Here is a 26552-nt window from a genome sequence, read left to right as displayed (position 1 = left end):
CTCTATCTGCAAATTAGAAAATTTGGTATTTTCAAAATACTTTCCAACTTTTAGAAGCTGTAAGATTTCATTTTTACATCTCCAAAGATGAACAGAGGTGCTTCAGCTAGGAATGTTTTTTTGATTTTTTTTTTTTTTTGGTGGTTTTTTAGCATATCCAGCCCCCTAGCATTGGCAGGAGATTTTCCTTTGTCTCCTCAGTATCCGTGAGTTAACACGCAATTTTTCTTAGCCAATACTTGCTGATGGATGTGCGCCAGGGGTGTGACTTTGAGGACATTAATAAAAAGGCTTGGTCAGTTTAACTTCTTAAAACTGATACAAGTTTTTAGACTTCGGATTATCCTGGAAGAAGAATTGGTGATCTATAGCTATAAATAAACAATGTTGCTTTTGAGGCTGACTTCTGTAATCAGAAGTATTAACTTCTGTTTCAGGAGTTGGTTTGGAAGCCACGTAACAACTTAGATTGAGTAAGAAGATGAGGAGTTGTTCTAATTTTGTGGTCTTCGGAACAGTTATTTAGCTGTAAATCCTGATCAAATAATTTAACTTTTTATAGCCATACCTACATCTTAAATCAGCTCTCAAAAGGCCAACATGGAATGGGGTGTCTCATGGGAAATTATAGTGTCAGTTTCTAATGATTAATGCTGGTTCCTTTGAGACCATGTATACAGACTTTGTAACTCAGGTCATGTTTTTATTTCTTAACATGTAAGAAAATCATAGCTTTAAGTCTGAAAACTATCCATGTATAGCTTACTGCTGCAATATTTACAGTGTTGGCATATTCTAATTTTTTATGTTTTGAATTAAGTTTGAAGAGGATGAAATCAGTAGAGGCTTTGGGCTTTTTGTTTTGCTTAGTGTGCAAGTTTGTGATTTTGATTGGGACCTAAGTTTAAATGCAAAGTTACCACATTTCTCCATGATGTTTTGAAGCTGTGGCTGTTTCTGGGATACCCAGTAGCTGGTGCATTGCGCCAGTGGTAACTTCTTCTAGTTTTGTGCCTCTGAAGGACGGCAGGAAGGTGTGTTACCTCCACCTGTGCCTCAGCTATTGAGAAGAGGAGGTGTGGTCCTCCTGGTAGGCAGGTGCTTTGCTGAAAGCAGGTGATTCATAGCCCTGCGGTTTTTCATACAGACAAGGTGATGCCAAAACCAGAGCTCAGAAAGCAGTTCAAGATTTCATCTTTCAATGCCCTCCTTCCCTGAAAGTGAGTTCATGCTGCTTGATACCATATCTGTTGTGGCTGTGACTGCGAGCACCTGATTTGCAAAATCTGGTCTGGGCAGAGATAGGGGAAAGGAGCTCATTTTCACTTCGCCTTCCCCTGCCCCCGTTTTTTTTTTCCTCTTTGTGATACTAATTTGTAAAGTGAAAGGAGGCTGCTGACAGATAAGAACCTTTAATTGGAGAGTTCATTGTGTATGAGCCAGGAGTGCCCATGCCTCAGAATAAATGGGGATTAATTTAGGGCTCAGTGAAGTAATTGTTTTGAAAACTAAGTATGAGTTTGTATCATACTGGCCCTTCAGCGCTGCTCCCTGTATGGGCAAAGCATATTATCAATCTGCCCCTTTCCTTACTGTGTACTTGTGTTGTACTATCCAATGTTAGGCTATAATCTTCTTCTGGAATGTAAATCAAGAGTTTGCACTGTCTTTATAGCTTCAAGTATATATTCAAGCTTTTCAAACATAAAAAGTATCAAAGAGGCAGACTACTGTATGTCTTGGCGCCCATTTGCACTTTGTAGGTATCGGTCTTTTTAATTAAAAACAATGTATAAGCACCTCAGTCCCACAGTCCAGGCACCCGAGGTAGGTGATATGAACTTTCCCTTCAGACAGACTCTACAAGCTGGTACCATTCTGCACTTGCTGCCCACTCACTGGATAAGGAACCGGCTAAATGGTCACACTCAAAGAGTTGTGGCCAATGGCTCAATATCCAAGAGGAGATTGTTACTCAGGGGTTGTTACTGGGACCAGTGCTGTTTAACATCTTTGTTGGGGACCTGGGAGTTGGGATCAAGTGCACCCTTGGCAAGTTTGCCAACCACACCAAGCTGTATGATGTGGCCGATACACTGGAGGGAAAGGATGCCATCCGGAGGGACCTTGATAGGCTTGAGGGATGGGCCTGAGCAAACTCTATGAAGGCCAAGTGCAAGGTCCTTCACGTGGGTTTGGACAGTCCCAAGCATAAATGCAGGCTGGGTTGAGAATGAATTGAAAGCAGCCCTGAGAAGGACTTGGGGGTGTTTGTTGATGAGAAGCTCAACATGAGCTGGCCATGTGTGCTTGCAGCTCAGCAAGCCAGCTGTATCCTGAGCTGCGTCAAAAGCAGCATGACCAGCAAGCAGGTCAAGGGAGGTGATTCTGTCCCTCTTCTCCACTCTCATGAGTGAAGTACTGTGTCCAGTTCTGGAGCCCCTAGCACAAGGAGGACATGAAGCTGTTGGAATGAGTCCAGAGGAGGGCCACTAAGATGATCACAGGGCTGGAGCCACGTCTCCTGTGAAGACAGGCTGAGAGAGTTGGGGCTATTCAGCCTGGAGAACAGAAGGCTCTGTGGAGACCTTATAGTGGCTTTCCAGTACTTGAAGGGGGCCTACAAGAAACCTGTAAAGGGACTTTTTACAAGGGCATGTAGGTATAGGACAAGGAGGTAATGACTTTAAACTGGAAGAGGTGAGATTTAAATTAGACATTGGGAAGAAATTATTTAGCATGAGGATGGGCAGGTTGCCTAGGGAAGTTGTGGATGCCCCATGGCTGGAAGTATTCCAAGCCAGGTTGGATGAGGCTTTGAGCAACCTGATCTAGTTGGAGGTGTCCCTAGCTGTGGCAGGAGGGTTGGAACTAGATGATCTTTAAGGTTCCTTCCAACCCAAACCTTTCTATGATTATTCCTACACACACTGAAATGTAATAGCATCAGGATGAATGTGAATTGCAAGGAAACGAGGAGGATGGAGGCATTAATGCACTGCCTCTTATGAGACTTGCTTTGTCCAAGCTCTAATGTGGATGTTGGAATCCCAGTGGAACATTGTGTTGCAGCCTGTGGTTCATCAGTTTAAACCTTTATTCTTGTATTATTGTGAATATGAAACTTGCCCAGGCAATAAGAACGATTAAGATCATCCTCTTCTTTAATTGCTATGTAGAATCTTAAAGCTATCTTAGATGAATTAAAGGAAGAAGATTGTATTGTGAATAGTTCTGTTTTCTTGCACTGTGATGTGAGATGTACACTTTTCTCTTGTTCTGCAGAAGTTGCAGGGAAAAAAAAAAATTGACTGTGTCTGGATTAACAAACAGAAGGACCTTCCATTTGATTGCTGTATAAAAAAATTAGACAAATTGGAATAGAATCTGTTTTGTAATGTGGTCTGATTGTGACAATTGAGTGCCAAGAAGCCTCTTGCATATTCTTAGTATAGAAATATATTGTTTAATGTGGGTATTTGGTTTTGTTGAGTTGAAGATACATTTCTGGCAGCAGTTATCAAAGAGTTTTATTTAATTATTCTTGTTGTACTTTTTATTGCAAGAATATCTCTGACATTTACACTTGTAGTGCTTCAAAATAAGAAGGGATAAGACACAATAGTTTAAGGTATCCTCAGTAATGCACATACATTGTTGTATGGTAATATCTTTGGTCTATAGGTAGAGATACAGGTAGGTCAAAGGCAAGGTTGATACTACTCTGTGTCTGTCTTAAATTTTACTGAAGGCTGGATAGTCAGTGAGGACAGGAGCTAGAATTTAAAGTTAAAATTCCTGGTGTACTTGCTCTGGTTTGCTAAAACTGTGCTTCTCTGGTTCTTGTTACTAATCTGTTTTATATATTTAGACAAGAGTGAACATGGTCATTCACAAAAAGAAGGGCAGGTAATGCTGACTACTTGTGTCTGCTTAAGGAAGTGGGGGTGTGGAAACTGGGTGCGCTGAGGTCTGCATTCAGTGCTTGGGTTTCACAGCAGATAGATGGTCTAGCACTTCACCTTCTTAAACCAGCTTTCAAATGCACTGTGATGACTGAGGTGAAAATGAGTTTGATTTCTAACTAGCTTGTGTTTATTGATTTGGCAGTTGTCAGGCCCCAGCTCTGCAGGGAAGAGGATCAGAACAGTGAGTTCATCACAGGTCAGAACTGGGTGGACTGTTCAAGCACATCTGGGTAGTGCCTGCTCTCCCCATGTGCTGCTCTGGAGGAGCAGTCTACCAACTCTAAACTGAAAACTATTTCTAAAAAAACATTGTTTCATTATTGCTAAGGTTAAATATTCTGAAAAAAAGAGCATAAAAAGGAAGGCCGGGCATCTGAGAGGGATCTGATTCATGGTAGCCTTCTGTGAGCTTTCTACTATAAAGCAGCAAGCTCTGATCTTTCCATTTAAGGTTTGTCTGAAAGGCTCTGTTAGCCTGTGCTCCTCCTTGCCAGTTAGCCTAAGCCCTGGACAGCCACACACAAAAACCTGACCTGTGTTTAGTGGTGATTTAAGCTCTAAGGTGTACTTGACTGGGGAGTCTGGTTTTACAAACAAACTTTTAGGAGGCCTTAAGCAGCCCTTGTTATCTGTGGGCATTGTTTGCTGTAGAGTACTGGGAGAGTTTCTGAGCTCTAGTGTGGTAGGATGTGTAGTGTAAATGTCCAAACTAATCACTGCTTGAGTAAATGTCTGCCTAAGAGGAGTGTCTATGATTGTAAGAGAGTGAGAGAAGACATCTGCTTGGTTCTTTTTGTGTAGTATTCTTAACCTGTCCCTGGGACAAGCAAGGCTAAATTGGATCAGGCAAAGAGAACGTCTACATAGAGGGCAACTGGATGTGACATAAAATTCAGGGACTAGTCAAGGCACCCTCCTTGGTTCTGCAAGAGAACGTTCAAGAACTTAACTTCTGAAGACTAGTGTCAGTTAGTGTATCCTGCGATATAAAATTCTATTACAAAAAGCTTTAAGAAAAGGTTTTGCTAGATAGTCCTGTCAAGCTTGTTTTGCTCAAGATTCTTTACTGCAATAATTCCTTGAAAAATGAAGCTGAATCTGTCCTTGTCACTTGTTCTGCATAATGGATGAGCTTGAGCTTTGTTTAATCCAGCTCATCCTGCAAACTTTGTTTGTGTTTGGTTTTAAGAAAACCAAGTCATCAGCAATACATACTACACATTCCACACACAGCCTTGCAAATAGATGCCATTCAGATTGAGTAGGTCTGACTGCACTTATAAAATAGTTGTAGTGTCTTACTTTGTACCTGTTTTGTTGTAAACCAAGTAAAGCCAGTGCTTCTTTTGAAAAGCAAAGTATAATCGTGAGACATAAATCCTGTAGAGGCCAGTAGGTTTAGCTATATATAAAAAACCCCTAAAATTCAGTTCACAAAGAAACACCTGATCTTTGGACAGCTTGTGTCTTGAAGTCTTAAAAAAATATGTGGAGACCTCTGATAGGAAGAAATACAGGAGGAATTTCCAGTGTTAAGTGTAGAAAGTGAAGACTCAGAAGTGTACCTAGCCATTCTATGATTCTGTGAAGTGGAAGGATTTGAACTATGGTGTTCTCTTGCTATGCCTGTTTTAGTGATTTCTCCTTTGAATTTCCCAGCCTTGCTAAGACTACTGGATGGTTATGGTGAGGGAAGAAGCAGCTTTGCCTTTAAGGCCTTGATGCATATTCTGCAATGAGTTAATTTTAGGAGACTGCTGTTTTGATTGAGACAGAGCCTGACATGGTACCGCTCTGAGATGGATCAGAAGTCTGCTCACAGGCCTTACATGGGAGTCTACAGTGGAGAAGTGGGAGCAGACAGGCTAGGCCAGATGAACACGTCAGCCATCCTACATTAATTTGCTGGTGGATGTGTCTTGGCATCTTGTACAACTAAACCGAACAATGTCTTTGCACAAAGTGTTTTGAATACACTTACCTTCCATCATGTAAGTTAAGTGGAGGTAGGGAAGAAAACCCCAAACCCCTTCCTGAAATGCAAAGCTTCTTCTTGTACTGTACTTCATCTTATAATTAGCTCAGATGGGTTTTAGTTGCATGGCATTTTATTTTCTTCTTGATGTTTCTGGCTTTTGCAATCAGTGCTGTACCTTCAGTCAGTGAGAGGGCTCATTTGGCAGATGCATCAACACATGACATTGTTCTTACTGCATCTCCTGGCCTGCTTAAAGCATCAGTGGTGACTTGACTGCACTTCCCAGAGTTATAGGCAGCTGTGGAGTTTCATTAATCATGACTCACAGGAAATTCTGAAGGAAAAAAAAAATAGTTCAAAACTTGAAAAAGGTGATTAGTTCCTTGGTAATACATGGCATAGTGTAGGACCCAGTGTGGAAGACTGCACTGCAAAGAGAGCTTTTCAAAGTAATTATCTGTAAAATGAAGAAAAGTAAGGTTCATCCCAAAGTAATGGTGGTGTAGAACATATTGCATTTATTTTTAAGAGACCAGTAGAGAGCCTTGGTAGCATTCCAGCAGTCATGGTGAAAGCTATGTGCTGGTGGGGAGGGAACGTTGTTTCCTAATGAAAACCTTGCATGTCATGCTGGTGTGCACAATGCAGAGGGGACATTAAGTTATTTTAAAAAAATCTTATCAGAAGTACTTTGACATTAGTCCTCAAGTAATTATTTTTATCCTTCACTAGGTGCATCTGCATGCTATTGTGCTAACACTGCTGCTTCTCTTGTTAATTATACTCTTTAAAGCTTGCTTCACAAGAGTAATCTAGCAGCCTGTAATAATTAATGAAGTTCAAATCAAACACAGTAGGAATAAAATAAGCTCATCCAAAAATTTAAAAAGGAAAAAAAAACAAACAAGAAAGAGGCAACCCCCAACACTTAGGCAATTTGATGCCAAAACCAACATGCAGGCTGTAGTGGTTCAATTAAATACAAAAAAAGTACTTTGTTACAGGCACTTGAAGATTATTGAATGTTATTATATGTAATGATGCCTTGTTACAAACAAATACTGTTACCTATTTTCTCTCACCAAAGTGTTGTCAGTAATTGGTCTTGCCATTGACTTCAGTGGCTATAATTAAAGTGCATTTGTAATGCTTTCCAACAGATTCTAAACACAAGTCTTTTGTAGTTCTCTGGTATTGAGTGGGAGATTTGGTGGAAAAATAGGTCCTGGTTAATCTTTTTCTGCTTCAAGGTTTACAAAACAAGAGCTAAAAAGATACCGATACCTTTTATGTCCCGTCACAAGTGATATTTGGAAAGTTCTTTAGTCAAAGGATTGTGCCAAATATTTCCTGGAATGATCAAACCAAACACCAGAAGACCTTGAATCTTGCACAACCTCCTTTTCAGTTGGTGAAATCTGTGGCATATAAGATGATGATCAAATGATGTTTTGTTTTGTGTTTTTTTTTCAGCCTGTGGAATGTTTTTTTATTACTTCAATTAAAAATTGTGGGTATGGCGAAGTCTGGTTCCAGTATTTTATTTTATTTTTAATACGGTTGTTTCAATGGGAGAATTGAAGATACCGGAATCGTGTCTTCTATCTGTCAGGAAAAGCAGACGCGGTTTTGAATTACAGATGTTTTATTAATCTGTATTTTAAATCTTATTTTAGTTACTTAGTATGCCTGGCAGCAGTGAAGCTCTTTTTCTGAGCCACAGACTTTAAAATCATAATCTTCCTGCTTCTTTGCTGAGTAGGTTTCACTTTTACCTTTCTTCAGGAATAGTTTATTGTGAACCACACAAAAATGAGTAAATAGCAAATACGAGTTTTTGGTAGGCTTTATAAAATATGATCTTTTGGATTGTGGCTGGATTCTTTAGTACCTGCCCCTGTGTCTCTGCCTTTCGCTGTCCCAGTGCTGCTGGCTTCCTTCCGTGCCCCCTCCCAGGGGGCTGCTGCTATTTTGGCCATGCTATGTACAAGCATGGGGTGAAATACAAAGCACCACCAAGGCAATAACTTAGATTCCAATACAATATTAAATGCTCCCACTGAAAGAAAGGTTGTTGGTGTTGAATTGTATAGACGGAAGCAATTACTTAATGTGGAGATGGAGCTGTTCAGCTAAAATGCAATTATTTCTCCCACTCCCATCCCATTGTCTTAGGTTTAGCAATATGTTGCCTCTTGCCTTAAACATACTGGTTTTGCTGGAGGTGAATAGGTAACTATCTAAAAGCTGATGGGTTTAAAGGAATGAGAAATACTGTTCATGCAGTGCAGGATTTTTTTTCTTTTTAAAATAACATTAGTATTTGTTCACCTTGCACCATAGTAGATTTTGTATTTGGAACAATCTGAGTTTACTTTGTAAACTTATAAAGGATACTAAAACTGGCCTTCAGTCTGATTCTTGAGATGGGATTTAATTTGCTTTTAGTGTTAGCTAATGAGCAGCCTAGGTTTCTGATGTTGAAGGAGACAAGTCAGAAGGAGGAAATGTTACTTCGATGCTTTAAATGAGCAAACTGCATTATGTGGTTTTGGCCATTTCCTAGCACATCACTAATAACCTTGAATGCAAATTTGCTGATTAAAAAGTGAGCTGGGCTTTTTCTTGTAGAAGTGTATTTGCATAAAAGAGCAATGAACAGATTGTGGAAGAGAAGTGTGCTCTTGACTTCATTTGTAAAACAGTTCTATGGAGACAGTTTTAAATTGTAGGATTTGTGAGATTCTTTAAGAAAATTCCTTAGAAAACCTGCTCTTTGTGCTTTGTTTCATCTAAGCATGTGGTTATACTTAGTGGGGAAACATCCTTCAGGCTGTTTTCTTCTACTTCCTCCTCTCCCTGTTTCATTTTGCTACATTTTCTGTCTCCATATTATGATAGCATTCTTCATTTTGCTTTGGCAAAATACCTCTGTGGATTTCTCTTATACTTGAAGCTGAAGGAGCAAAGTAGCAAAATACACTGGTGAAAGAGCCTAGGGGAGCAAGTGCTGGTCGAGCTCTTCCCATCAGCATAAGCTTGGTCTTCTCAATATGAATCAAGACTGTAGTTGACTTTTCAAGTTAGTGTGTTTCTTTATATCCCTGGCAGAGGGAGTTCTTCAAAACTGGGGAATAAATCCAGGCTTGGAAATAACTGTATGTGTATGTGATGCAGATGCAGGTACTGCTGGAAAACTGCACTGAAGCACCAGCTGTCTCTGACAACCTGTGTAAAGCCAGGCAAGCAACGGCATGATTTAAAATGAAAGAACTAGAATTAAATGTAAGGTCGGTTGCCAACCTGGGACCCACGCATGATACCAGTATCACAGTGGGTGATTTCCTGTGTTTTACTGCCCATCTCTGATTTATTTTAAGTCCAGATTTGGGAGGATTTATGTGCTGGAGTTTGTCATCCCTTTACATCTTTTTAATGCTACTTATGTTTTTCAAAATAACTGTGTTTTGTCTACATATAGCCTCTTCTTTACTGTGTTTGGTTTTTTTTTAGGTATCTGGCATAGTCATGGGTCTTTTCTAGGGTACCGAGTAATGAAAGCATCTGCATTGAAGGAATGCTTTGGTGCTGACACTCCTCCTGTTTCCTCACTTTGCTTCACTTTCTTGCTTCTCTTGGCCCATTTGTTGCACACATGTATAACTATTCTTGGGCCATCTCCATCAGGGTTGGCTTCCTAGTTTAGATGTTGGCACCATGTGGGGCTGGGTGTGCTGCTTCACTTTTCCACCTTGTGGTATGTTTTCCCCTCTGGGGAGATGATCTGGTGCTGTTGTAAGAAAAAAATCACTTCTGATGCCAAGATAAGTAAGATCATAACAGATCTAGAGGGCAAAGCAACGTCACCATTACCTGAGCTCAGAGCATCAGGAAAGGAAGGGACTTGGGTAGTTAGCCTCCCTCACAGGCTCTCTGGAGACCTGAGTACTTTTCTGTTGAAAACTTCTGGAAATTTGCTCTTGAAATACGTGTGTTGAAACTCAAGAGTTTTAATGATCTACTAAGTATACTATGGAGAACATCTTTTTGTCTCTTACATGTTATCTGATATCTGGTGTTCCTGTATACCTGAGTAGGCCAATACCACCGCAAGTATAGCAGCTGGGAGTCCTGAAGAGGAGCAGAGAGGAGACATGAAGAGGTGGAGAGCTGGTGACAGCTTGGACTTGTGCTCTCCCTGTTAACATCTGCAGGCATTATCCTGCCTTTTTCTACTGAAGCTCCTATTTGTGTGACACATGGGAGACAGAGTCGTGCTCTTGGAAGGAAGGTTGTCTTTGGTGTAGCCACTGACAGTGCAGAAATCATAGACTCATAGAAGTGTATCTCCTTTTAACTTTTTTTCTTTTTCCTTCCCCTACTTTTGCCGTAATTTTGTGCTTAGAGGCAAGTTCAGAATTGAATCAGTCAAGGTTAAATTAGATTTGGTTCACGAGCTAGTTTCTGAAATGAGAGTAAATCAGCTTTAAAGTGCAAAGTAAAATAATTCTGGGGAAAGAAAACTTGTTTATTATAGGCATGAGTTTGGGTTGCTCTGGAAATTGCTTGAGGGTGGGTTTTTTTTCTGATAGCACAAACTCAACTCCCATCAAAGTAAATGGGAGTGCCTGCTGACAGATGAGAATGTAACACGCACACCACCAAGTGAGCAAAGAGCTTTCGAAGTACAACAGGATGACCTCATTACCAACCAAGATTTTGTAGGAGAAGCTGCAAGCAGAGCCAACCTACAATTTAGGTCATCTACACAGGCCATCAGAGTGGATTTACCCAGTTTAAAATGCAGTAGATTATTTCACAGTCAATTTATCCCAATCTGGAAATTAGGGTACATATTAAAGGATAAGGTGAATGCAGAATATCAAATAAAAGCCCATGTCCCCATTTCCTTCCCAGGATCTGCATTTAGCTCTGTTTTTCAGGCAAACTTCAGTTCTTATGGGGTTTAAATACATGGAAGGTGATGTGTGAGTTGTATTGGGTACATCTTTTAATGAATTATTTGAGCATATTATGTCTTGAATTTTCCTCTGTAACATCCTCTTTTCCCCATGTTGTGTTTTTTTTTTGTTGTGTTTTTTTGTTGTTTGTTTGTGGGGTTTTTTTGTTTTGTTGTTTTGTTGTGTTTTTTTTTAATAGGAAGTAAGTTTTATTGTTGGCTTTAGAAATGGAGGGATTTTTACATCAGTGTCTCAAAACTCTTGAGTAGTAATTTTTTTTCCAGGCAGAGTTGCAACCTTACTACTTTAAGGTGGAGATGTGAACTGCATTGAAAATTGTTTTAGAGTGGATTTGCAGTCAGGTTTGCTGATGGGAGTTGGGTCATCAACTAGAAAACCAAGTGGGAATGGAAGGTCAGGAGCCTGCGGAAGAGGGGTCATGAATCTGGAAGTGAGACCAGAAATGTGGTCATACAATGGGAAGTGTATCATGGGCCAAAAGAAAAAAAAAAAAGTCTGCAAGTTAGGTTAATATAAAAAAATAGTTGGGTGCAATTTCAGAACTAATAAAGTAGAAGAAATAAGGCAGTAAATATGAATCAATAAATAAATCTTAGGAAATGTAAAGAGAAGATAATTTGTTCTGGAAGTGTTCTTTGTTGAGGTTTTCCATCCGTATTCATTAGAAATTAATAAAAAATTGCTTGGAGAGCTGTACTGAATTTTGGCATGCTTGTCCTGAGTGAATGCTGAGGAAGCGCTGATGTGCTGGTTTGTGGTCATCCAAGGAGATTCTGAGGAGTAAAACAGGATTCAGTTCTCTTGTTGTTTGATGTATTCAAGTAGAGAAAAGAAATTATTCACAGGTAAAAATGAATTTGCCTGTTTTCTCAGCTACTTAGTAGTACATTCTCAATGTGTCTGCTTTGAAATTAAACTAGAGTTTGCATTGGTGTTAACTTTGGGTACCAGATTGTTTCCAAGGTGTTTTGAAGAGGCTAGACCCTGTTCTCTGCCCCATGGAAGAGTTTCTGCTTAGGTGTGCTGCTGGCTCTGCGGAGATGCTCGCAGGCAAGGAGAGCAGGAGGAGAAGGATGACATTAGTGTGCAGAGGACAGCCTGTTTCTACAAATGCAACATGGTTTTTCCTGTTAAATGGCTGATGCTGAGAGTGGTTTTTAGATGAGCTATTTTTAAGAGATCATGTATCCTCTAAGGATGTAATTATGTATTGCAAGAGCTGTAATATAAATTGTTTACATATTGATCTTGTTTCTTCTTTATCTTCAACAGGCAGCCAGATAAGCTAGTGGTGGTTTGGACAAGAAGAAGCCGAAGAAAATCCTCTAAGGTTAGTTGAATCCTTACTAAGTCCCAACTTCAGTGACAAGCAGGGTCAGCTGTTTGAGGGACTGGCTTCTAGAGTGCAGGGAGAAGCAAAATAAATGAGAAATATTTTAATTAGTTTTTATAGTTTACATAGTATTTATGTTCTTTTTAACTCAGTTCAGCTGTAAAGTCTAGAATAAGCTTCTGCTGATGTCATCACTAATTTATGGAAATGCTTAACTCAGATTTCAGCTTCAGTTATTTGTTTAGCAGAACTGTATCATAATCAGTTCACTTTCAGTTACTAATTGCTAGACCTAATTAGAAAGGAGAATCTATTTCACCACTAGTGTATTAAATGTAGCAAATTTAAGAAGTAATAAAGGATCTGACATTACTGCAATAGGGAGATAGAGGCTGTTTCACGGATAGAATATACTACAAATCAAAACGAATAAATGTAGGCTGTTTCAGCCAGTATCGTATATTTGAATTAGATTTTAATGTTTTATTTCTACAAACTGTGAGGAAGCATGTGAATTTGTGAGTTATGGCTAATGACTTGGTAGCCTGAGAAAAGGTAACTTCCAATTGAATTCTGCCCAGTATTTGGGCATTCATAAATTATGGTCTTGCATGTGGTTGGGTTTTTTGTGTTAAAGTTTGCAGGCACAGTATCCCTATCTTTTGTGAGCTTCACCTTACTTTTCTTCCTTCAGTAAGAAATCTGAAAACATTACAAAATTCTTGTCTCTTTGTTAAATGGTGGTCAGTTTGTCTAGACTGCTGAATTTTACAGCTGACAGTAAGAAACAGCCTCTATGGAGCCTCTTTTGGCTCTGAGGAGAAGAAAAAGGTGAGACAGTCTGGGTCTGTGGCTTGGTTTCCATAGAAAATGAAGCTTAAAAAATCCCACAACACTCTTCATTTACACAGAGGTTGAAACAATGGCAAGCATTTCTACACCTTTGCAGTGTCTAATATGGTAATGGTGTTGTATTATTGAATAATAAGAGTAAAATCTTCTGCCAATCCTAGTAGTCAGTTGTTGTTGCCCAGTGAAATGGGGAGACTATTTCATGCGTACAGCAGGCAAGCAAAGGCCTTGGTCCTATTGTCAGATTTCTTTTGTTGCCTTGTGTCCTGTGGCATAGGGCTACCCCTCATCTGTCAAAAAGCTTTAGAAGGGCAACACAAATGAGCTGGGGAAAATCTCCTAACCACTAGGCAGGTCTGCAGGGGGAAGGAGTGTGTGCTCGTTTCCTTCCTTCTTTCCCAGGACCATCTCTTCTTCAAGATACCTCAGGTGCACTTGCTCATGCCCTTTCCCAAAACTGTTGCATCTTACCCTGGTTGGACTTACCACAAGTAGTTTTGTCTATAGAGGGGAAGTTCCAGAACTCAGCCTTTTAATGATTATTTAACACTGTGGTTAAATAGAGATGTTCTAAGCTCCTTTTTTGTGTGTGTGTGTATGCATGTAACTGTACTTCCAAGAACTTTGAGACAATGAAGAAAGGGCATGCAAAATAGAATAGATATCTTGTAATAATTATGCGTTGAAGAACTTGAATGTTTAGAAAATGTACCTTCCTACCCTACTTAGGAGAGACTTTTGGGGGGTTTTGTACTGTTATGCCTCTTTTTCTGACTTTTTAAATTGTCTTGCATATATGCTGTTTTTTTGTCTTTGGACTTGAGGTCTAAGCTATTCTGAGCTATTTTCTCTAAAGATCAGTTACTGACTGAAAGTGGCTTTACAACTGAATGCCTACTCTGCTGTGTGCATCCTAAATTCTGCTTTGGGGTATGAAAACCCAGAAGTGTTACCTGGTATGAACTTAGTCTGGCACCAAGATAATGGACTTCTGTTCCATGTTCGTAGTCGTCAGCAAAGCCAGTCAGACTTCCTCTTTTGTCGAAGGATAAACTAGCTCAAGTTACCTTGTGTTGCGAGCCGATGCCAGGGGGGCTACCGGCTGTCAGGACGCTTCTGTGACTCCCCCCCCTGCCCCTAATGTGGAGGGGTTGTTGAGTAAGACCGAGGGTCACCCGTGGCGTTCGCCTCTCCCAGAGGAGCGGCCGCTGCGGGACTGTGTTGTAGAGTGGAAGTTAGATACACCCCCACCACCCCCACAAATTGCTACTGAGACCAATGTTTAGTTTATGAATTAACCGGTTTATTAAGGGTTAACACAAACTGTGGGGTGAGGTTTAGGGAAAATGTGCAAATGGCTACCAGGGATATATATCAGGGAAGTAATGTGTCCTTCAGGAAGGTAATGCAAAAAGTGCTGTGCTCTTAAGGCGTTCTCTCCGAGAGAGGGTTGTGGATCAAAGGAGAGGGAGGGAGGAGTTGAGCCCGGGGGGACAGTTAGAGAGAAAGAGAGAGTGTGTGCGCGTGTGTGTGTGTGTGTGAATTCGCTGCCTTTTTGTACCCCTGTGACTCCCCTGTCCAGCCAGTGTCACTGCCCAGAGCCAACTGGCATCCATGAGTCCCAAGTTAGAGAGAGTGCGTGTGCGTGTGCGTGTGTGTGTGTGTGTGAATTCGCTGCCTTTTTGTACCCCTGTGACTCCCCTGTCCAGCCAGTGTCACTGCCCAGAGCCAACTGGCATCCATGAGTCCCAAGTTAGGGCAGTAACTAGCAGGGGTAATGCATAACTTGTTGCCCATCCTTCCTGCCTTGTATCACACCCGTTGTTTTGCTTTTGTTTGTCCTCGAGCAGCAGGCCTGGTTTTGGTCTGTTAGCTGGGAATAATCAGCAGAAGGCCTTGACTGACTTAAAAGGTGTTTTGTTTAGACTTACGTGGGGAAGAAGAAGAACTGTTTCCCACACCTTGAGTTTATAGCATGGTGTGTGTCTAAGCAGTAACTGCTGATGTGTGGTGTCTGTTGTGGCTTACCTTTTGTAACTTTTCAATTGTAGTTTTGTTTAATTTCTGTAAGACACAGAGAGTAAAGATAATACAGAAGAGTAAATTCAATACTTACACAAGCATTGTAATCCTAAAAAGTTTGGTGAAAAGCAAAGTATTTTTCCCTAAATTTCACTGAGGCAAGATGATTTTCTGGCAGTATGTCAGCTTTTTGGGCTCAAAGTTTTCTCAGCTGGGTCATAGAGTTTCAGGATATGTCCTCCTGTGAGTGTTCTTTCCTTTGGCCACCAGGCAGTAGAAGCAACTCACGGATAAACTGGCAGATTTACCTGGGGCTTAGAAAAGTCTTTTGCTAACTAATCAATTCATGTTTACTAAGACCCCAGAAATGTACTTTGAAAGAGACCATGTGTCCCTGAGGCCTGGACAGAGGATAGAGTTAATTTTAAAGCTTAGCTAGTTGATACAATTTGAGCTGTTTGAGTCCAAGACTATTGATCAATAAATGTTCTTGATCTCTTACGCATCCTGCCAGCAACATACTTTATACAACACATTTGTTTCGTCTAATTGCTTTCTTGGAAACAAGTCAAATGAATATTTCCTCTTATTTATTTTTGATGGACACTGGACTCAGAGAGTACAAAACATTAGTAATTGTCTATGTTCTCCAGCTTGTTTGAGAAGGAGGAGGAGAGGGATGAGGTCTTACCTTATTGTGAAGTTGTTGTAAAGACTTCTTTGGAGGTTATGATTTCTTTTCTGAACTTTTCAGATTGTTAGGGATAATGAGGGACATCCCTGTGTTCACAGACACACAGAATGGTTGAGGTTGGAAGAGACTTCTGAAAGTCATCTGGTCCAACCCCTCTACTTAAACAGAACCACCTAAAGATGGTTGTCTAGGACTGTGTCCAGACAGCTTTTGAATATCTCCAAGATAGCAGACTCCACAACCTGAGTTCATGGTGAAAAAGTGTTTCCTCATGTTCTGAGGGAACCTTCTGTTTCACTTTGTGCCCCCTGCTTCTTCTCCTGTCACTGGACACCATGGAGGAAAGGCTGACTGTCTTCTTTGCACCCTCCCTTGACCTATTTATATACATCAGTAAGGTTTCCTGAGCCTTCTCTTGTCTAGACCCAGTCCCAGCTATCTCGGCTTTTCCTCCTGTAAGAGATGATCCAGTCCATTAAACATTTTCATGGTGTTTTGCTGGATCCTCCAGATGCTTCGTGTCTCTCTTGTACTGAGCAATACAAGAGGTACATAATCAAAAAAGTGGTACAACTTGGAAGATGTTATAATGGTGCTATAGATGTATACTGAAACCACTCTACTCAACTAATATAGTCTTAAGACACCATTGAGCTGAAACCTGAGTTCCAGACATCCTTTGAAGCCCTTATTTTTATGCTTTTCTATGATTTTGATATGCCTTATAGCCCACATGCTTTTTCCAAGTAAACGACTAGAGGGGTCCCTCAATTGGAAGAAGTCATGGGAGACATCATGGGGAGTCTATTGTCAACAAGTCAGTTGTTATTTTGGGAACCATAGGGTAGGAGCTGTAGATATGTTAAATTAAAATAAGTTTTTAAGTGCTACAAATGAACAGCAATAACCATTTAGAAAGAGCATTTAAATGGCAGTCTGATAGACGGATATAGAACCTAAGTGTGTCCAGCAGTTACTGACCTTAATGCAGATTTAAGTTACTTACAGCTCTGTTCTGGGGTCCCCCCTCTCTGGGCAAGTCTGATTTTGATGCCTTTAAAGAAATCTTTCAAGACATGATGGCTCTGTATAGATGGGTGTCTTTGCGTGCCACGAATTTACAGAAGATGATGCTTTGCAGTCTTGCTATATTTGGCAGAATTACTGAGCAACCCTAGAAGCAAAATGGACTTTGAGCTTGGGGGGTGAGGGAGAAGTCACCAATTTGCTGATGCAAATGTTGACTTTCTTCAAAATCAGGTAGGTGAAGCTTGCCACAGCTTTTCCAACCTGTTGAGATGGTTACCAGCCTCCATAGTTTACAGAAGGTGGAGTTTGTAGCAGTAGCCTAACTCTTCCTCTTTGGTACCCTGCTGTGCTGGTGTGTTGCTTCCAAGATTTCAGGCCCTGGGCTTTTGGACTTGCCATTTTTTTGAGTGGGGGAGCAATGTCTTTGTTCTAGTGTAGGACAAGGGGAAAATGTGTTGCAAATATGTTTTCTTTCATTTTACTGAGATGCTCTCACTTTTCCAGGCTTTGAACTAAGAAATTTCAATTTAAATAGCAATGTTGCCATGATGTCAAGGAGGTACTTTCTGCTCTCTCTGTGAACACATACAGGCTTATGGTTGAATTATATGCCTCTGAAGAACCAAATTTGCACTTGCTTCCAAGGGCCTGTCAGAGTTATTCTTCAAAGATCCTTTTTGTGTCAAAGCTGAAAGAAGGTACCTTGCCTGTAATTTCAGCACTTCTGCAGGTTTATCAAAAACTGTGTAAACACAGAGGAGAAAGAAAAATGTTGGGAACAGTAGGACTTGAACAGTAAAAGTAGAGCGAAGAGAAACAGAGAGACGGCTAGTAAAAAGGATCTACATGTAGGGAGTAAAAAGGATCCCTTGTCCACAATGCCCAACCTTTTTTCAAGGATATGCGATCAATAAAAAAGCAGCAGTTGGGTCACCTGTTTTGCTATCCCTGGCATCCTGTTGCCTTTTCTGACTACTTTGCTGCCTGGTGCCAGCCCTGCTTTTCACTCCCAACTTCTTCACTGACGGGAGTTAGGAAGGCATGTTGCAACTCTTAACATGCTGTTGACTGCCTGGAAACAGCGTAGTTTGGTCATAGCACTCCCATAGCTTCTTGGTTTATTAGGAAAGTAAGGAAATAATGCTGGTTTTCAAAGTCAGTCTAATGACCAGCGTGGGACCTTTGAGGCATATTATATAGTCTTTAATAAGGCAATTGCAATGTTTTTCCTGCATCACTGCTGCCTCCCTAGTCAGACAGTGGCTGGGGAGAGATGAGGACTTAGTGGTGAGTGAAACTGCTTAATCAATAAAGAGGTTGGAATGTGCTTGCTAAAGATGGTATAGGATGTGAACAGAAAATACTGCCTCACTGCTATGTGGTTAAATGCCACCTTGGGGAATTCAGTTTTGTCTCATCCTCATCCACAAAGTTCCTGACTGAGGTTAGAGCATTAAAGTGAGATTTGATGTATCTTTCCATTTAGTGGGTGGCTGGGGCATGGGGATTGACTTGCAGCAGTGTTGAGCAGCCGTCATTGCACTTGAAGTGAAAAAAATCGACTTTGGAAAACAAAACAAAAGGTTGTTTCATGCTTTAGCCCTATAAAGTCAGGTTCTAGCTGATTTAAGCAGACCATGTGAAATTAGTGAAAACTTGCTATTCTTTTGCAGCTTGTAAATTGAGGACCATAGTACCCTTCTTTTTTCTAGGGATTCTGTAAAGTTAAGTTTTGGTGATGTTTTGAGATGCAGTGATGGATGTCCCAGAAAACTATGACAAAACCAAATCTGCATTCCCTTCAATTTGTTTTTTAATAAGAAGCCCAGTAGATAAGGCCGGAAACTGCTTGAGAGAAGGCAAAGAGACTCCTTTGTCTGAGCATCATCTATCATTGGCAGTGAATAAGGGAAGGTTTGGTGAAAGAAATAGCATCAATCATGTATTTAAGGAATATGTCATGAATCTTTGTGTGAAATTAAGATTAAAAAGCTAGTCCAGTGCGAGAAAATCTGTTTCCTAGTGAAAATCAGGTTTTGCTCATTTTCGAAGCTTAGCAGTCTTTGTGTAGGTTTTTAGCAGAGTGCATGGATGCATTAATTACATTTGTAATGTATGTTCACGCTGGTGAATTAAAAAAGTTCATGGGCAGACCTGTGGGAATCTGCTTGTTTCCTCACTTACTCCCAATGGACACCAACAGCAGTGTGTTGAACAAAGACTGCCTGGCATTTCCAGGGCTTTGAACTTTCTTCTTTGGCACATGCTGGGTTTTTTGGACTGCATCTTAGGGCAGAAGTTCGATGGAGCATTTTTCTGGTGCCCAGCCTCCTTAATGGGAGGGCTAAGCACAGTGATTTCAGGATGATCATGGGGATGCAAGCTGTCATCTGGAGTAAAGTCTTTAATTTGTCTCTCCCTTTTGTGATCCTGAGCTATGGTACAGAAGAAGCCATCCGCAAACTGCCGGTTGGGGTTTCCTTTGGTGTGGGGGAATCGGCAGCTTTTCCCTTTTCCAATGGGTCCGTTAGCAGCTGGATCATACTAACCTCTGGCTGTCCTCAGATGATGTATGGCTTTCATGGGACTCATCAGAGCAAATTGAAGCAATGCTCAGTCTTCACAAACTGCTCTGCTGGTGTGGAGACACCAAATGAAGGATCTGAGTGCTTAATGTCAGCTCCTCCTTTTTGAGTTTTTAATTTTAATTTTTTTTTCCTTCTTCCTGTCTAAGTGTTCTACCTGGATAACACTGAAGAAGAGGAGCTATCCTAGGGAGCTGCCCTAAGCACTGTTGGAGCCAGTTGGGCTCCTGCTTGGGTCTTGTGCCCTGAACACCCTGTCACAGAGACAAGTAGCAAAGCTGATCTGATTGTAGGCAGTTGGCAAAAATTTTATCTGGGAAAGAAGAGCAGCAACTTGCTGGCTCATTATAAAGGCACTCCTGGGGCTGCAAGTGAGACATAATGGTGAATCTGGTTCTGAGTTTTGCTTTTAAAAAATAGTTTTGAGGGCTTAGCTATAGGAACATATTTTTTATCCATAAATACATAATTTAAATATTTTTCATAATGTTTCATAATTTGCAGCAGGCTTAAAATTTCTTGATCCATTCTAGGATCTTACAGGAAAGTAACTTAATTATCCTGCACAATAGAGGCAGGATGAGATGAGGCAGTAGTGAAGATGGGAAAAAGCAGATGGCTAACATAAAACATCTGGAAAGGTAACTTCTTGAAATAATATAATATTTTGGTTTTTGAAAGGTCAGGAAAGAGGTTTTTATAGAGACAAGGAAATCTGTACATGGCAGTGAGCAGAGTTGGTCATGATAGGAATGGTGCATGTGCCAGGTCATGAAATCCCCTACGTATAGGGTTGACAGAAGTGCGTCTGTAATGTACTCTAGTTAGCTGATTTGCCTGCCTTATTTGAGCCATCTTCTTCATGATGAAAGGGTTCCTGTTTTGGGGCGGTCTTCATCTTTATATTTTTTATTGATTGTTCTGTTTATGTTGTATAATCTAGACAGTAGAATAGTGGTTGTAAGGAAGATTTATATTCAGTCTTTCTCATGTTTTATTTCTGTGTGTTTTTTTTCCCAGGAATTGGCTAGGAAATTCTGGTGTAGGTTTTTAAATTTTGCTACCCCACATCTTCCCAATAAGAGGATGACACTAGACACTGCATATATAATTGTTTATATTCTTCCTTATATTGCAGAGAATAGACAATGGCTATTTTTTAGACTGGAGGAGTGTGCTTCAAAAAGAACAGTGTTTATAAAATTACCTGGTTTGTTCCAAGTTCCACAGAAATGTATTTGTATTTTGGAAAGCTGAGCAGTGTCATCATCTTCTCCAGCATCTCTGTTAATTGCTGTCATCCAAATTTGCCTGCAGAGTGGGAGGCAGTTTTGTATATTCAAGGTCAGTGCCTGGTGAGTAGTTATGAGGCAGTGTATCAAAGGCACCCCTGGAATGAGCTGTTCTCATCTTCATTTCAGTGATGCTGGGAAATGTTACTTACACAATTAAGCCCATTCGTAATGGAGAACAAGACTTGAGTTTGTCTAATCTGTTGCATGAGGTGAGAGAAGCGTGTGAAGCTGCTGTTTCACACAACTAAAAAGTGGACGCTTACCAAGAGTAGAGAGACTGTATCTTTAGCTAAATGTTGAGAATTTGCACAAATGTTCTGGATTTTCAGGAGTGTTTCACAGTTACAGTTTGTGAGCTCTTTTTGTATTCTGTGTGCATCATCAGATGGACCGATGGACATTTTAATTATCTGGCCCTGTAAGTTGCTGACTTTGATTTGTTTTTAAAGATTTTTCCCATCTGATTGGAGCCAAAGGCCAAAACTGCAGAGGTATCAAGACTGTGCAGTTCAAGCACAGCAGAATGGTGGTTGTGATGTTCACAAAATTGCATGTAGTAGATTGCAAAGCAGGTTGGCTTGACTGCTTTAGAGAGCAAATTGAGGAAAGGTCTCAAAACTGGGTTAGGTAGTCTGAAGTGCTTCAGTGAGTCTGTAAGCTCACCTCCATGTCCTTTCTTAAACAGCTTTCTCCCTCAACAGTCATTGTTTTTGTGCCAGAGCAGTGCCAGAGGTTGGACAATGTCATTCCCGGCCCTACTGTATTTATAGGGTATTTCAGGAACCCCTCCTCTATCTCCTGTTTCCTGATTTTAAAGAGCTGTCACACTATGTCCTCTTACTTCATTTCCACTGGCAGGAAAAGTGAGGAGTTGAGTTTCTCCTTGAAATGCAACAGAGTATTCCTGCTGCTCTTTCCAGGCCATGGCTCTCCTCCCTTGCATTTAGAAGATGAATCCAGGGAGTGGAGGGCTGTGGGTGAGGCACCTGCTGCCCAGCAGTCACTTCTGGTTGGTTACTTGTCTTGGTTTCAGAGACAAGGGGATGTGGCTAGTGAAGACTAGTAGGAGAGGAGGAAAAAATGGGTCTATCTAGAAGGCACAACCCAGTGGAAAATACAGATAGAGGTGAGGATCAGGGTAAAAATGAACTGTGCAGATGCAGCACTTCATCTTGACTGAGACCTGACAGCAGATACCTGTCTGGAAGTGTTGGCAATTCTACTGTGCAGAGGTGGCCTGATCCAGCCCACATATTGGAATCAAGGCCTATAACTTGGGAGCTGAAAAGGTTGTTTGACATAGGCCAAATATGGCTTCAAGAAAGTGCAGCACAAAGGTCCTGGACATGAGAAACAGTGTGTTAGAGTAACATTTTTCATATTAATTTTAAATAATTATCATTGTTAGCCCTTTCTCTGTTTTCCTCCCTTTGCTTTTGTAGTTTTGATGTTATCTTTTTCTGTCATGCTGTTTGTGTGGTATAGTGTTTGTTTATCAAAGCCAAAGGAGGATTTAATAACATTCAGCTGATTACAGAACAGCTTTGCTTTAGAAGCTCATTAGCTAAGGCTTGTCTCCTGGTTGTTTCTCTCAGTGACATGCCTGTCACAGTCACAGAAAATCATATATATGTGTGTGTGTCTGTGTTTATTGTGTCTTACTAACTTTCCCTGTGGGAGGTGGTGCTGGTGAAGGGCTTGAAATAAAGCTTTGTCTGCACCGGTGAATGCTTATTTTCTCATTTGTTTTATAAATGGAACCAAGTGATCCTCAACTTAGCAGGCTGTCAGGTTTTGGACCTTGGATATGGAACGACTGATGTAATTGTCAGTTTTAGCCAAAACCAGCAGGAAAGCACTGGTTTCAGATGTGTTAGTTTTGTCAAAATTGGTATCTGGAAAGAGGATGGAGTGCCCCTGTGGCTACAGGAGGACAGGGTATCTGGCAGGTGGGCATGTGCCTGCCTCTGGATTGCTGACTGTCCCCGTCAGACAAGCTGAGAGCAATGTGAAGGACTATGGGTCCTGTGGAAAGGAGAGGCACAAAGCTGGAGCTCAGTTGGCTACGGTGTAGATGACAACTACTGTGGTGTGTTTTACTGCTCACAAAACATCTTTTCTTGTAAAATTCTCTTGCGGAGTAAAGCTATGAACAGTGGTGTTTGCTCAGTTACTCAGAAATTACTCCATGCCTGCTTTAGAATAATGTAAATTAGACTGAAATTCATGGAATAATAATAAAAAATAATTTTAAAATCCAGTTCTTTTAAGTTTTTCTTTTTTAAAAAAATTACTTTCTTCAGATGCCTCAGGTCATGTTATATTTAAGTTTGCTCTGTAAGCACAAAGTATAGAAACTTGCTGAAATTTCTAATCTATTTAAGTAATTTTGGGAGCTGAAAGTTTTAAGTAGAATACAAAAGATGGAAAAACTTGTGATAAAACCACAGGACAGCTGGCAATGTTCAGCAAGAAAATAAAAAAAGTGGGATAGAAATGAGCATGCTGTGTGTGCATGTAGCTGTTGGGGGCAGGTAGGTCTGTCTTCTCTGGTGGATGAGCAGACTGGATTCTGGCAGCAGGTTCTCTGTTTCTCAGCTTCATAGCTCTTCCCAACTCCTCTGTTTTTCCCTTCGTCCTTGTCCCTGCTGCCTTAGTGATTATTGTCCCTTGTAGCTAATCTGCAGATCTCTGCTTTGTGAGGATTGTGCAATTAGAGTAAGAGCGAGTCCAGCAGAGGTACCTGTGAAGCTTTAGGCTTCAGTGAAAGCCCAGGGAGTGCAAGAGGGCTCATGAAGCAGCAGGCACGTGTGAGGGGGCTGTTGGAGAAGAACCTGGCACCTGGAGTACACGTTGCTTGCAGGACAGAGCAGCAGAGGGTTATTGCCTCTGATTGAATGGGATTGTTTCACCATCTTTGGTATAGCCAAGTCACTTTTAATGTTGCCCAGCTTATCTTAGGGTGCCTGAAAACCTGTGGCACAAGTCCTAGTGAACTTATATTTGTTCTAATAGGCAGGCTTAATCTGAGGTGTTGGAAGTATACAACTGCAATGAGTGATGCTGTAGGACTTAAAAAAAAAAAAAGGGCAAGAAAAAAGCGCCAAGTTGATTTGCCTCATATAACAGTAAATAGATTGTTCATTCTTTCCTCATAAAAATTCCCTAGATCTTTAATGACCCCCATGCTGCTCACTTGTGAATCAGCATTCCTCTCTTACAGCATCAACAAATGGATTAGGTTAAGATTGGAAAAAAGCATACTTAGTCCAGTAAATGCTCACACATGGTGATTTTTAGGATTAGCTGTTAAAATGTAAATATAGACACATTCTCAATCTATTTTACTGTTGTATTTGTCATTATCTTTTCTAGGTGTAGGTATCCCAGCATATTAATTCTTAAGAATTTAAATGTTTCAGTAGCATTTAAGATGTATTATACATAATTGATTCTGGTTTTTTTTCTTAAAGCTTTTTGCTCTATTTAGGTCTAAATGTGGTTAAGCCTCTGCACTATGTGCTGTACTCGTGTTCTTTAAATAAATGTATTACTTCCTCTGGATAAAAACAAAATAAAACTCTTCTTGCTACAAAAGCTCTGTTCTTATGGCCTTTATTTTTTGCAAGGCTCAGTGTGTCCTGACCTGCGCTATGTACTTAAAAAAACCCAGAGCTTAAGACTTTGTGAGAAACAGCTTTAGTTCAGTGGAAGAAAAAAACCAAACAACAACAAACCAAAACCAATCCTGCTAGTGGTCTGAGTTTCTTTACTGTCATTCATAATGATGTTCTTTATAGTGTTCAGCAGAATCATAGGTTAAAGAACACAGCCTTTTTGGAGTTGGTGACATGTTATTTCTACCTATTGAATAATGGCCTTAACACAACTGTTTCTTGTCTTTCTTTAGGCTCATAGCTGGCAGCCTGGAATCAAGAATCCATACCGTGGGGTGGTGGTATGGCCTGTTCCTGAAAATGTTGAAATTACTGTGACACTCTTTAAGGTATGTTTTTAAAGCAAAATAATTCCTGTTTCATAAATAAAATATGAAAAAATATTTGAAAATATCAGTTTATAATCTTAAAGGCCTAGTCTTGCTGGGTTTAAGTCATTAACTGAGCAACCTTATGTCCACAGCTTACATCTGAGAGAGAAGGATGGTCTATTCCCTGCCAAAGCTAACTTTTGGTGTTTAGTTAACATACTGAAATATCCCATTGAGCTGATTATGGCAAGTCATTGGCATAGAATTTAGTACATGTGTAACTGTGCACGTAGTACATGTGTAAGTGCTTGGCATGGGTTATAGTCTGGTTGGTTTTCTTTAAATACTGTAAGCCAGAAGTTGTCTGAACACATCGCTTCCTAGACTGCCTTCTTCTGTTGCAGTGCAGTGACCCTATTTCTTATGCTATTGACTAGGAAACAGAATCCAGCTCTTAATTTCACATTATTTAGTATGCCACACAAACATCACAGTGCTTACATGATTGCAATCATAGGAGTGGATCTGGATCTGGAGTAGCTGAGTAGTACAGAGAATTGTATGATTTTATGGAGGTTGGTTTGTGGGTTTTGTTTTTTTTTTTAGGAACCTCATTTGTTCTATTAAAAAAAAAAAAGCTTATTTATGTGGCTGTGAAGCAGGAGGAGAAATTGATAGTTAGACTAGAAGTTATTTTCCAAATATCACTGGGTAAAGCCCTTTCTGCATAAAGATAAACTATGCAGATTTGCATGTCTGACAGTGTAGGAGGCTGCCCGGGAGGCTGAAGATTTCTGGGATTTTAATTCCATTAGTTCTTTCTTGTTCTTTACTCTGGTATCTCCAGCTACACTCTGGTTGATCTTATTTATAATTGCTCTCTTTACAGCTTAGGCCAACAGTAACATACTTTTTTTCTAATTCGTTATATATTTCTTTGTCTCAGGGACTTCCCTGAATAACTGCTTAGAAGTGGCTTCTGGTTACTCTTAGAATGTGAATTTATTACTTGGTTCATTAAGCCTAAAAAGGGGGTTTCTCTCCCACTTTTTTTTTTCCTTGGGTTCACCAGTGAACAGAAACAGGTTGCCACTGATGCTAACTATCATAAATTTGTCTCTCCTTTTAACGGACACATAGTCTTCAGCTGAGGTTCAAGAGTTCACTAGCAAAATTTGTTTGCCTTTGCACGCTTCAAGGGCCTCTATTTGGATTAAGAAGTTTAACACCATTATGTGACTATGCTGTGTGTCTGTATAATCTGAATATGGTTATGTAACACAGTAAATATTACTTAATATTTTAACATTTAAAATGAAGCAGAAATGTACACAAGTCTTGATTGTGTATGCGATAACATGTTAGATGGGTGCAGCTCTCTGATACTGTGGCTTTGGAGTAAAACTGTCTCTCGGCATTTTCCTGCCATCCCACCTTACCCTTTTATTCCTACCTTCATTGCTTCAGGGCTATATTTTGGAGTACAGCACAACAAACTTGTAGTTGTGCCACTGAAAGTGTGAGAGGTAGGACCACACAGTGAGGGGAGAGAAGGGCCTCTGGAGCCAGTGTTAGGTATTGCTACAGCCTTTATTTTAACCAGCACTGTGACTCTGCAGGCAGATTTTTTCGCTGGACTGCCTCCTCCTCTCTCCAGAATGAGCCTGCCCAACATAAGGGCTTCTCTGGGAGGAGCGGTAGGACCCTGAATAATCTCAAAGGCTTTGTCTTCTGGGAATGGTACACCCTGATCTCTGGGAGAGCAAGCTCAGGTTTTTATAATCGAAATGCTGAGATCACACAAAGAAGCATCATCATATTGTCAG

The 26552-nt window shown here is 40.5% G+C and overlaps 1 protein-coding gene across 13 annotated transcripts in view; it reads left to right on the top strand.

Annotated features, from left to right (window-relative positions):
- EHBP1 (EH domain binding protein 1) overlaps nucleotides 1-26552 on the top strand; it is a 231612-nt gene that overhangs the window by 24009 nt on the left and 181051 nt on the right. For all 13 annotated transcript variants that reach the window (XM_051616172.1, XM_051616178.1, XM_051616181.1 and 10 more), the window contains exons 3-4: nucleotides 12201-12258; nucleotides 24649-24744. In XM_051616172.1, the coding sequence (XP_051472132.1) occupies nucleotides 12201-12258; nucleotides 24649-24744 (154 nt within the window). The remainder of the gene's footprint in view (nucleotides 1-12200; nucleotides 12259-24648; nucleotides 24745-26552) is intronic.

This window comes from Apus apus, chromosome 3 (assembly GCF_020740795.1).
Source record: "Apus apus isolate bApuApu2 chromosome 3, bApuApu2.pri.cur, whole genome shotgun sequence".
Lineage (NCBI taxonomy): Eukaryota > Metazoa > Chordata > Aves > Apodiformes > Apodidae > Apus > Apus apus.
This window is presented reverse-complemented; position numbering and strand designations above follow the sequence as displayed.